At 45.8% G+C, this 13439-nt stretch overlaps 1 protein-coding gene across 2 annotated transcripts in view; it reads left to right on the top strand.

Annotated features, from left to right (window-relative positions):
* The window catches only part of LOC310789756 (glutamate receptor 2), a gene marked incomplete at its 3' end in the record, with an annotated part of 71578 nt that overhangs the window by 53176 nt on the left and 4963 nt on the right, over nt 1-13439 (top strand). For both annotated transcript variants that reach the window (XM_083651422.1, XM_083651423.1), the window contains exons 5-12: nt 434-487; nt 658-816; nt 5951-6118; nt 7884-7988; nt 8816-8923; nt 9986-10192; nt 10466-10833; nt 13008-13206. In XM_083651422.1, coding sequence (XP_083507548.1) covers nt 434-487; nt 658-816; nt 5951-6118; nt 7884-7988; nt 8816-8923; nt 9986-10192; nt 10466-10833; nt 13008-13206 — 1368 coding nt within the window. The remainder of the gene's footprint in view (nt 1-433; nt 488-657; nt 817-5950; nt 6119-7883; nt 7989-8815; nt 8924-9985; nt 10193-10465; nt 10834-13007; nt 13207-13439) is intronic.

Genomic DNA, 13439 nt, shown 5'->3' with positions numbered 1-13439 from the left:
GGCAATTCAAGGTGCTTTACAAAAAAATAATCGAAAAAACAAGCAGCAAAGCAATGCACATATAAAAAACACATAAAAAACACAGCCGACAGTTTTAGTTAAAATATATACTCAAATTAACAAACATGAAACATTGTCTTACCCTTTGACTAAGAAATAACTCCATTGTTTTTCTTCTGTTTCTTTGTATAATAGTGTCAGACAGTTGACTGAATATAAGATTAAGTTCATTAAGTACCCACATGACAGCTGACATCTGAAGTATGTGAGCATCATGATCACAATAATACTTTAAAGGGCACAGACTGTATTATTAAATAAATATATATCATTCACCTTTCTATCACAGCTCTTTCTTCTGAGGATGAAATATCTATTCCACTGGGATGCATTTGATACTGATTGTTTGATTTGTGTGTCTCACAACCTGCAGGTCATCACAATTGGCAGACATGTAAAAGGATACCACTACATTATAGCCAATCTGGTAAGTGTTAACAAGTACAGTCATGTTTCATCAGTCTAAGGACTCTATAGTGAAGAGGATGGATGGATGAATAGATAGATGGATAGATAGATAGATAGATAGATAGATAGATAGATAGATAGATAGATAGATAGATAGAATAACCGACTATCCCATTTTGATGTTTGCAGGGTTTCATTGATGGAGATCTGTCAAAAATCCAATATGGCGGAGCCAACGTGTCTGGCTTCCAGATCGTGGATTTCGATGATCCATTGGTGTCCAAGTTTGATCAGAGGTGGGAGGCTCTGGAAGAGAAGGAGTATCCTGGTGCTGACAGCAAAATAAGGGTGAGTGCGCACGCACACACACACACACACACACACACACACACACACACACACACACACACACACACACACAACTGCACACAAAGCCATTTATTTTGAGGTTGATTGAGAATTTCTCTGTAAGCACTTTCCTGTGTCTGGGTTGCTCTAATGTGTTGCGACTTCAAAGTAAAGTAAGCTGTCTCCCTCTATACTCAAGCACACCCCCCCCCCCTACTGGCTGCATTATTAAACACATGTCAGTAAAGATGAATCCATATTCTTATGCATTGTTACACAAAACCCAAATAAGGTTTCCCGTGGTGTCATTCTCATTCACTCCCATTCTCGGCTTCATTTTTCTACCAGTCCTCGTCGTGGATTCAGTTTTTCAGTTTAAATGAAACGGAACGTTGTGGTTTTGAATCCAGAAGATGATTTATGGATCATGAACGAACCTCTTTACTTTACTCCCCTGAACCCAACACAGAGCCACAACTGCCATCTTATCCACACATAATTCTCCCAACTTCTATCTCCAAAAGTTGTTAACGTCCAAGTGCATTCGATTGTCTCCAAAATGGTTAAAGTTCAGATTGGTTTTATTGCCACACAGCACACAGCCCCACAGGTGGAATTTGTATTTGGAGTGTGGCTGAAAAATCACTGTGACATTTACAACCCCAAACAAACTTCAGTGCAGCACAGAACATCAACACAACAGATGGAGAATACGAAAAACCAAGTGTGTGGGAAATAACCTGAGTTCAACAAGTGCCATACAATATATACAATCTAACAATATACATATATTCTTCCAACAGTGCCGTACAATATACATGTAATATTCTTCAGGTTCACAGGGCAAGATGTCTATGACATCACTGATGATGTCACAATGCCTATGCCATCAGTGCCTATGACATCATCAGTGATGTCATAAGATGATTTTTTTTTGTCGATGTCATGGATGACATCACTGATGATGTCATAGACATTGTGACATCATCATTGGGACAAAAATGTAAACAGACAGACAGACAGCAGACAGATATTGCCCACTTGCTCACTTTTATTCGCCCGCCCTGCAGCTCGTCTTATGACACTGATGATGTCACAATGCCTATGACATCATCAGTGGGACAAGAAATGTAAACAGAGAAACATTGCCTGAGAGAGAGGAGACGGGGGTCACACAGTCACCCCGCTCTGAGAGAGAGGAGACTGAGGTCGCACAGAGTCACCCCGCTCTGAGAGAGAGGAGACTGAGGTCGCACAGAGTCACCCCGCTCTGAGAGAGAGGAGACGGGGGTCACACAGAGTCATCCCGCTCTGAGAGAGAGGAGACGGGGGTCTCACACAGTCACCCCGCTCTGAGAGAGAGGAGACGGGGGTCGCACAGAGTCACCCCGCTCTGAGAGAGAGGAGACGGGGGACGCACAGAGTCACCCCGCTCTGAGAGAGAGGAGACGGGGGTCTCACAGAGTCACCCCGCTCTGAGAGAGAGGAGACGGGGGTCTCACAGAGTCGCCCCGCTCTGAGAGAGAGGAGACGGGGGTCTCACAGAGTCACCCCGCTCTGAGAGAGAGGAGACGGGGGTCTCACAGAGTCACCCCGCTCTGAGAGAGAGGAGACGGGGGTCTCACAGAGTCACCCCACTCTGAGAGAGAGGAGACGGGGGTCGCACAGAGTCACCCCGCTCTGAGAGAGAGGAGACGGGGGTCGCACAGAGTCACCCCACTCTGAGAGAGAGGAGACGGGGGTCGCACAGAGTCACCCCACTCTGAGAGAGAGGAGACGGGGGTCACACAGAGTCACCCCGCTCTGAGAGACAGGAGACGGGGGTCACACAGAGTCACCCCGCTCTGAGAGAGAGGAGACGGGGGTCGCACAGAGTCACCCCGCTCTGAGAGAGAGGAGACGGGGGTCGCACAGAGTCACCCCGCTCTGAGAGACAGGAGACGGGGGTCGCACAGAGTCACCCCGCTCTGAGAGACAGGAGACGGGGGTCTCACAGAGTCACCCCGCTCTGAGAGAGAGGAGACGGGGGTCACACAGAGTCACCCCGCTCTGAGAGAGAGGAGACGGGGGTCTCACAGAGTCACCCCGCTCTGAGAGACAGGAGACGGGGGTCTCACAGAGTCATCCCGCTCTGAGAGAGAGGAGACGGGGGTCACACAGAGTCATCCCGCTCTGAGAGACAGGAGACGGGGGTCACACAGAGTCACCCCGCTCTGAGAGAGAGGAGACGGGGGTCACACAGAGTCACCCCGCTCTGAGAGAGAGGAGACGGGGGTCACACAGAGTCATCCCGCTCTGAGAGAGAGGAGACGGAGGTCACACAGAGTCACCCCGCTCTGAGAGAGAGGAGACGGAGGTCACACAGAGTCACCCCACTCTGAGAGAGAGGAGACGGAGGTCACACAGAGTCACCCCGCTCTGAGAGAGAGGAGACGGGGGTCACACAGAGTCACTCCACTCTGAGAGAGAGGAGACGGGGGTCTCACAGAGTCACCCCACTCTGAGAGAGAGGAGACGGAGGTCACACAGAGTCACCCCGCTCTGAGAGAGAGGAGACGGAGGTCACACAGAGTCACCCCACTCTGAGAGAGAGGAGACGGAGGTCACACAGAGTCACCCCGCTCTGAGAGAGAGGAGACGGGGGTCACACAGAGTCACTCCACTCTGAGAGAGAGGAGACGGGGGTCTCACAGAGTCACCCCACTCTGAGAGAGAGGAGACTGAGGTCACACAGAGTCACCCCGCTCTGAGAGAGAGGAGACGGAGGTCACACAGAGTCATCCCGCTCTGAGAGAGAGGAGACGGGGGTCTCACAGAGTCACCCCGCTCTGAGAGAGAGGAGACGGGGGTCTCACAGAGTCACCCCGCTCTAAGAGAGAGGAGACGGGGGTCTCACAGTCACCCCGCTCTGAGAGAGAGGAGACGGGGGTCTCACAGAGTCACCCCGCTCTGAGAGAGAGGAGACGGGGGTCACACAGAGTCACCCCACTCTGAGAGAGAGGAGACGGGGGTCTCACAGAGTCACCCCGCTCTGAGAGAGAGGAGACGGGGGTCTCACAGAGTCACCCCGCTCTGAGAGAGAGGAGACGGGGGTCACACAGAGTCACTCCACTCTGAGAGAGAGGAGACGGGGGTCTCACAGAGTCACCCCGCTCTGAGAGAGAGGAGACGGGGGTCTCACAGAGTCACCCCGCTCTGAGAGACAGGAGACGGGGGTCTCACAGAGTCACTCCACTCTGAGAGAGAGGAGACGGGGGTCTCACAGAGTCACTCCACTCTGAGAGAGAGGAGACGGGGGTCTCACAGAGTCACTCCACTCTGAGAGAGAGGAGACGGGGGTCTCACAGAGTCACCCCGCTCTGAGAGACAGGAGACGGGGGTCTCACAGAGTCACCCCGCTCTGAGAGAGAGGAGACGGGGGTCTCACAGAGTCACCCCGCTCTGAGAGAGAGGAGACGGGGGTCTCACAGAGTCACCCCGCTCTGAGAGACAGGAGACGGGGGTTGCACTCTCGTGTTGCTCGGGGGCGTGACTGCTTCTAAGCAGTGGCGCCGTGCCGGGCAGGATCATATTTCATTGTACGCACAAGCAGCGCGTCTCTGACGGCTGACATTTACACCATGATGAACTGGATGACTAAACGACCTGATAGGAGAAGTGACGTGTACATTTTGCAGCGCCTGGTGGTGGAAAATAATCCTTCAGGTTTGATTGACTGTCACCAGTCCGTGTTATATATCAGTGCGTTTTGGCTCGGTCAAAGCGAGCGGCTTTGGTACCCGCTGTTTGAGTAGCACGCTGGAGCTTTGTCTCATGGGAGACTGTTGCTTTTCCTCTGCCTCCTGGTTTTGGACGACCATCAAGGAGGTCGCCTGTGTGTAACTGGAAGGAAGTGCTGTAGTGTTTCATAAGTTGAGTGACAGACGCATCTATCATACTGTATAGTGAAAACACGGATTGACGTGTTATCACGTCAATGGCGGGGAAAGAGTGAAAGACGGGCATTTACAGTAACATCAAAGTGCTCCACATCAACATCACCAACAATCAATAATTAAGATGCAAGTGTCACACCTCGTATGATTTTATTTTATTTTATTTTATTTGACGGTTACAAATTGAAATACAATGTACTAAACAAAGTACAGATACGATCGTATGATCACGATGTGTTTCACAGTGCTTTCCTGGAAGGATCTCTGGGCACAGGAAGTGTGCAAAGGCCTCCACCCTGATGCTAATAAGTCATATCACTGTAGTGAGGGTGCGATACATCACTGAGGATCGCCCGCCCTCTCGCCACCTCTCGGGGCTCACAAAGCACCGTTATTGTTGCTGACTCAGACATATTAACAAGCTTATTGAGTTGGTTCTTGTTAGCTACAGACAGTGAGAAATGCCAACCAATAAGGCAGAAAGTTAGAATACTCACAAATGAACGATAAAACAACCAGTATGTCTGTCCACTCCAAACTGTCCAAGCTCCCGCATGAAGTATGGAGAGCCAAAGTGGAATGTACTTCCTGCTTCAGCACTGTAGAGATTTTCATCCGCCATTTATTTCCCCATAGACATTTCGTAAAATGCTTCTAAAAATAGTTGTACTTGATCAAACCAAACGGTACAGATATATTTAGAAACAAGAGAGATTGCATAACATTTCACTAAAGCTAAAACTAAAACGTAAAAAATGCGTGTTTAAAGAAAATATTTTTTCAATGTTGTTGTTGTTTTTGGTCCGAGTGAAATGTTCTATGGTCTCTCCGGATTCTAAATATAGCTGAACCGTTTGGTTTGACCAAGTAAAGCTATTTTTATAAGCATTTTACTAAATGTCTATGGGAGAATAAATTGCGGAAGAAAATCTCTGGTACAGTGCTGAAGCAGGAAGTGACATTCACTTTGCCTCTAGTTGTAATCCTTTCCTGTTTTGTTTTTTGTTTTTTTAACCAATGAGTGAATTTAAAGTTAGGAGTTTGTGTGTGTGTGTGTGTGTGTGTGCGTGTGCGTGTGCGTGTGTGTGTGTGTGTGTGTGGTTCTGTGGTCAGGGTTGGGGATGGCGTTCCCAAACACATCTCTGTGACAACTCCCCAAATCCTTGGTCACATTCTCGTCATGTCCTCCTTCTCTCCAGTACACGTCAGCGTTGACCTACGATGCCGTGCAGGTGATGACCGAGGCCTTCCGCTACCTGCACAAGCAGCGCATCGACATCTCCAGGAGGGCCAACAACGGAGACTGCCTGGCCAACCCTGCCGTGCCCTGGGCCCAGGGCGTGGAGATCGAGCGAGCCCTGAAACAGGTGACACACACACTGACACGCTCGCACGCACACACACATGCTCGCACGCACACACACATGCTCGCACGCACGCACGCACGCACACACATATGCTCGCAGGCACGCACGCACGCACGCGTGCACACACACACACACACACACACACACACACACACACACACAGACACACACACAGGTTGGTGAAGGTTGGTTGCCATGGTAACAGCAGATCTCCTTCTTCAGCAAATGCACAAACGCCCACAGAGGCACGAAGTAGTGCACAGAGATTGACTAAAGACTAACACACGCGCGCATACACGCACACACACGCATGCACACACACACACACACACACACGCACGCGCGCACGCAGATATACACACACACACACACACACACACACACACACACATGCACGCACGCGCGCACGCAGATATACACACACACACACACACACACCCACACACACACACACACACACTGACAGCTATTCTCCCTTGAGTGCTGGCTCCCTACAGAGCTAGCAGAAACAAAGGTCTGCCTACAGACTGTTAGGCAGCTCTCCCCTGCGTCTTGATGTGAGGCAAGGTTAGCTTCACTCCTGCTGAGAACTACAGGAGCGCCGCACACTGAATTGATGGGCATGTTTTGGGCTCTTTTTTTATTACATTTGGGGTGAAATTCTTTCTTTCTTTTCGTTCACTGCCTGCAGCCTTACCTTGTCACTGTGTACTACTGTATGGGAGCTCCTGTTGTGGTTAACGTGTGTCAGTATCGACATATCGTCAATGTCGCTGCACAAATCCAATTCAAATTCCTGTACAATGATGGTGTTTGTTAACGCAATTCTGATTCTTGACGTTGTCTTCACCGTTTCCACTGCGACTTTAAAGTTGCGATAAAAAAGTGTTAGCTACAGTATTATGTCATAAACTTGTTTCCATTATTTCATATTTGATATTAAAATTCCCTCACTTTTACTTCCTGGAAAACCGTGTATTGTTTATGGCTATCTCATCGCATACCAGTATAGGCATACATTAAAATTCCAACCAATAATACATCACAGATCAATAATACAGCCAATAACCTGCAACTTCACAACTTTCAAAATGACACAAGCAACATGATAGGGTGGCGCCCTTTTGTGTATTTACCCTAGAAAAGTCCTTTTTCTGTTCCTGTTGCATCATGGTTGCATCACGGTGGCTGGAATTTCTCCACTTTAAAGAATCTGAAATTTGAAGCAAGGCACCACCAACAGAGCAATCTTAACTGTTTAAAGATGCCTTCTTGCCATGCTCTAAGGGTGCTCTCACACTGGTGCCCCCGTAACGTTCCCGAGCACATTTGTCCCCAAATTGACCCCATAGATCCGGAACATTGTGTGAACAAGTGTGAACGTTGAGTTCCGAAACGTGACAGGATCCACTTGAAGAGGTGGTCTGGGGAACGCTTTGGCGTGCCCAGGAACGGAACACTTGCGAATGTGAACGGCAACCGTTCCGAACCACATAGACAACACACCGGCCAGGATACACTCCAGGCGTAGTTGATGAAGTATGTGAGGACACACGCTGCATGTGTTTCTGTTCCGTTCCCAAGCGCGGAAGAAATGTTGTAATGTGAAAACTGACCAGCGGGGGAGAGGGGAGGGGGAGGGGCAATTGTGCCCAGGTGCGGAACGGAACGGAACGAAACGAAAGCAATCGTTCCCAGTGAGAAAGCAGCCTAAATCTCTTTTCATGTCTCTATAGGTACTAAATCTCTTTTCATGTCTCTATAGGTACGTGTGGACGGCCTAACAGGGAACATCCAGTTTGATCAGCACGGCAAGAGGGTCAACTACTCAGTGAACATCATGGAACTGAAGACCAATGGTCCTGTTAAGGTAAGACCCCCCCCATCCCAAAGCAATGGACAAGAGTTGATGACATGTCACATAACGTATGAATATGGTAGATGCTTTTATCCAAGGCACCTTGTAGCACCATGAGTGCATATTTATAATGAGTAACCCAGTAGGATTCTGACCTCTGACCTCTATCCCTGGCACTGTTAGTAACAGTTAGTAACTGTTACTGTGCCAGTAACAGTGCCAGGGATAGACAAGTGGCTATAAAGTAGGAGGCGGGCCTCCCCAGGGGGCCTACAAGCAGTTTCAGCGGAGGCTCAGTGAATTAGTTATCAAAAGGAGATCACATAGAATAGCCTAATAAAATAAAAATAAAAAATAAAAAACAGTATTTTTGTGGAATTTTACTGTTTTATCCCACTTTCCCAGAGTCAGAAACAAATAAATGCCTTCAGACAGAGGCCCACAGTCTCAGACTTTGAAACCCCCTGGTCTATCCATTTAGCTGCAGGATCACTTACTTCTCTTACATGAAGCACATGCTACAATCTGTAGCAGAGTAGTGATGCAAATGTAATCTGATTACTTATTGTGGCTGTTAAGTGAATCTGAATGTGAAGAAGAAAGACCAGCCTGCATACATTTATTATGTTGACAATTCAGTCTATTGGGCCTTCTCAAGACACGTTGGGTATAACCAAAATGTATCTATCCATAGACACATCCATACATATTGTATTGTATTGTATTGTATTGTATTGTATTGTATTGTATTGTATTTTATTTTATTTTATTCGTATATTTTGACTGAGACATACGGTACAAGTACTTAATGGATTTTGTGGTTATATTTCTGCCCACAGATTGGATACTGGAATGAAGTTGACAAAATGGCAGTGACAAAATCAGATGTCTTTGCAAATGAATCAACGGGAATGGAAAACAAAACAGTTATTGTCACCACCATCCTGGTAAACAAAATTAAATACATTATAATACAAATTGTTTGCACTATACAGTACTACTAAATACATGGCAGAAATAGCTGAATACATTGCTGGACAGTTTTCATCAAGCTAGCAGGAGATAGAAGATTGGAGGATAATGAAGAATAATTGCTAAAATGGTCTTTCCAGTGTTTGTTTTTTAGATCTTTTATAGCAGCGGTGACTTGGGGTAATTTTCTTGGTCCCACCTATAATGGCAATAGTGCATTTTGCAATGCTAAAAACCTTTTTTTGATGGTCATAATGACAACATTTGTTCTAAACATCAGGACTTTACTTTGTTTTAGAACAGTTCTACGCAACCTTGCCCTACTCAGGAGCCACATTGACCAAAAAAAATCTTTGCAAGAGCCACAATAAAGAAAAAGTCCCTTTCCTCCTTTTATTGATTGATTGATTGATTGATTGATTGATTGATTGATTGATTGATTGATTGATTTTAAGTAGGACTTAAAAGAGCCACAACTACCCATAATGGAGCCACATGTGGCTCTAGAGCCTCGGGTTGAGTATCACTGTTTTAGAGGGCCATTGGGCAAAATTATCCAGCTCTATAGCAGTTTTATAGCACAATTTATCTTGCTGTTATGGCACACCGCTGCTGAATGAATACAGAGGAAACGCTGCACGAAGCAAACCAAATGCGGGACACGATTCTCTTTCCACTGGCAACAGCATAAATGCTGCCCCAATAATGCCTCCTCACTCAATACTGCTTTGTCTTAAGATCATTACCTCATATTTGTAATGACCTATCAGCCTTGTGTTAAACACTTGTCTTTGAAGCTGTTTTTGGCTGGACCGCAACAGTGACCGAGTGATGAAGGCACGCCATTGATCGGCCGGAATGCGGTCCAGCTAGGGGTTTTGACCGAGTCTTGTTACACTGTGACTCAAATCTCTTGTACTGAACGGTGTTTTCTTATTGTTGTTTTTTGTTTGTGTGTGTGTGTGTGTGTGTGTGTGTGTGTGTGTGTGTGTGTGTGTGTGTGTGTGTGTGTGTGTGTGTGTGTGTGTGTGCTGCAGGAAGCTCCGTATGTAATGCTGAAAAAGAACGCTGACCTTTTTGTAGACAACGACCGTTACGAGGGTTACTGTGTGGATCTGGCTGCAGAGATAGCAAAGCACTGCGGCTTCAAATATCAGCTGAAAATAGTGGCGGATGGAAAATACGGAGCCCGAGATGCAGAGACCAAAATCTGGAACGGGATGGTCGGAGAGTTGGTTTATGGGGTGAGTAAAGACTTTAATTTGAAAATGATGTTTGCCATTTTAAAAAGGAGAAACATATTCTTATAAAATAACTGGAAGCACAAAATATATATATTTTTAAGAATTTTAGGTAACTTAAGTCCATGATAGACTAAATAAACCACTTACACTGATTGGATCCTTTATCTATTAAGGAATATTTGGATTACAAACTTCAGAAATGGATTTGTAGCATTTAGGAAATGAAATCAACTGGATCCATTCTTCAAACTTTTCTGCTCTTTGTTGTGACAGAAAGCGGACATAGCGGTGGCTCCTCTGACCATCACTTTGGTGCGAGAGGAGGTGATCGATTTCTCCAAGCCCTTCATGTCCCTGGGAATCTCCATCATGATCAAAAAGCCTCAGAAATCCAAACCAGGAGTCTTCTCCTTCCTGGACCCGCTGGCGTACGAGATCTGGATGTGCATCGTCTTCGCCTACATCGGCGTCAGCGTGGTCCTCTTCCTGGTCAGCCGCTTCAGCCCGTACGAGTGGCACACGGAGGAGTACGAGGACGGGCAGATCCAGACCAACGAGGCCACCAACGAGTTCGGGATCTTCAACAGTCTGTGGTTCTCTCTCGGAGCCTTCATGAGACAAGGCTGCGACATCTCACCCAGGTGGGTCAGAAAACTAAATTCCAGAGTGCTCCTCATATAGTCACTGTATCAGATGTCAAAATCAGGAGTACAAAAATCAATTAATTTATTTTAAAGCTATAAGCTTTCCACCCTCCTCTTCACACCTCACCACATTTGTCACTCATCCTAATGAGCTGTCTACTTTCACCACAGGGGTCGAAGAAGCAGGTGACACATGAAGTAGAAATCCAATAAATAATGAAATAAAATAAAAAAGCAATTATTATGTTCAAACCATGTTGTTGAAAGCATCTTAGATAATAGAATAAATAATCATCTGTCTCTGGAATGATCATGTATGATAAAGTAGTCCTAGGGAAAGAATAAGAACAGGAGAGTTTTTTGTCTTCTTATAAATATGCATTGCTGTGTTGGTGGGCGTGGCCCTTGCTGTGTAATAATTCATACATTAGTTAGATGGATGGTACTGTATCGCCTAAGCTTTGCTACTGTATCTTCTCTGTACTGTACTGTACCTCCTGTAGGTCTTAAGTGTAGTGCTTAAGTATTTACCACAACCCGCATACCTAAGAAACTGCACACATGCAAGTTCAGAAAATTCTCCTTAAGGAATTCAGTGTCGTATAAGCATTTGCCATATAGCGATTTAATGAGGTGTGAGAGCAGCTGCTTATGCTAAGCAGCCTTTTCTTTTTCTGTTTGCCAGCAAGGTTACAGTCATGTATTCCTGAGCGATTAATCACCAACGTTTGACTCCTACATCTCTGCCCAGCAATAATGATGTTACCATGACTCCAAATCAAGAAACAGTTTAGAACAGTTTGTTCTGGTTCATAATGTTAATGTATTTCTCTGGCCAGGCCTCAATGCTGTTTACTGGATTGTCAGCATCTTTTGCCGTTGTTTTGGTCAGCCTATTTCAATCAGGAGAGACTAGAGACCAATGAATAAAATGATATTTATTACAATAACGTGAATGATGCTTTACAGAAAGAATGATGAGAATAAGGTATTGTTATTAGTCTTTGGCGGTTAGACACCGCAGGGAGATCTTGAGAGAGCTGCATCAGCCCAGATCAGCATCCAGATATATGCCCCTGTGGAGTCTAGATACTGATGGTGCTGGTGATCTCCTTCTGAGACTCATCATAATGAGACTCTTCCGACTGATGAATCGGATAGGTCTGCTATGACCGGGAGGAGAGGGGGAGGAGGAGGGTGCAAGACTGACAGCAGCGGTGTTGAGAGGCTGAATGAGACAGAAAAAGCATATTTAAGGAAACCGCCACCAAGCGATTGGCTTACGACGGGGGTGAGAAGCAATGTGATAGGCTTACACTGGAGGTGTGTGGGGTGAGAGGTGATGTGACACCATGCTATTGGTTAAAAGAGACTAGGCGGCAACCAGCTGATTATTCAATTGAAACCCGGAAATTGACAGCTTATGAGCTTGTGAGTAGATTGAAGAGTGGAGATATAAAAAGTGAATTAAGGAAGTGTAAAATGCATAGTCTTCCTGGCTTGAACTTACGTTAGAACTACATATGTCACTGAGGCGTGTCTTTAAAAGCCTACCACAGAACCTCAGCAAGTTATGTGAAGGTATTACTGCGCACTGGAAAAATGCAATCCCCTATGTCCTATGACAAACTCAGCTATAGGGAGGACTATGGATGGGTCAGTTCATTCCTCCATTTGTTTTGACCATCCTTCACATGCACCGCTGACAGAATGGGATGAAACAGGGGAATGGTCATCTCACTAATGTGTTCTGGCATTTTCAAAATAACTCTGGCTGTCCCAAGGGAGTGCTACAATTACAGACCAAAACAAGATGGAAAATTTCTTACTAAATGCACCAGAGGGAGCATCATTTGACAACATTTGTTGTTGGGGCAATATGTTTTGTCTCTTTTTTTAAATCCTGATTAATCTTCAATTTGCTGAAACACTTGTTTGCAATAAACTTGTTTTACAAAAACAACAACAAAAAGGGTTAGTCTCTTCTGATGATGCATATTGCTCCACTCTTTACTTGTTCCAAGAGAAGTCATCTCACCACAGTATTTTTTTTAAATTTAGATTCAATTATTTAAGACAGACATTTCTGAACATGCAACTACCCATTGAGCATAGATATAAGTACTACAAGAGAATAATAATGTTCTTTCTATTTTTTCTTTGTCCAATAGGTCACTGTCTGGGCGTATCGTTGGCGGTGTGTGGTGGTTCTTCACTTTAATCATCATCTCCTCCTACACGGCTAACCTGGCTGCCTTCCTGACTGTGGAGAGGATGGTCTCTCCTATTGAAAGTGCAGAGGACCTGGCTAAACAGTCAGAGATCAATTATGGGACTCTCGACGCCGGCTCCACGAAAGAGTTCTTCAGGGTAAGAGATGGTTTCCTCCTGTTCTGTTGCAGTGAAAACCAGTCTGCTTTATTTGATATCTATTTATTTGTGCATGTGTTTAAACTTGTTCTAAAGGTTTTAAACGGGGCAGTAAGAAATGTATGTATTCTATTGGTAATCAGTGGGAATTGCAACATCCATAGAACTTACAGTAACTCTTCCTGCACACGTTTGTGACAAAGCTGCCAAACCCCCTATTCCTTCTACGGTGG

Source organism: Poromitra crassiceps (assembly GCF_964638095.1).
Source record: "Poromitra crassiceps genome assembly, chromosome: 15".
In the NCBI taxonomy this organism is placed as follows: domain Eukaryota; kingdom Metazoa; phylum Chordata; class Actinopteri; order Beryciformes; family Melamphaidae; genus Poromitra; species Poromitra crassiceps.
This window is presented reverse-complemented; position numbering and strand designations above follow the sequence as displayed.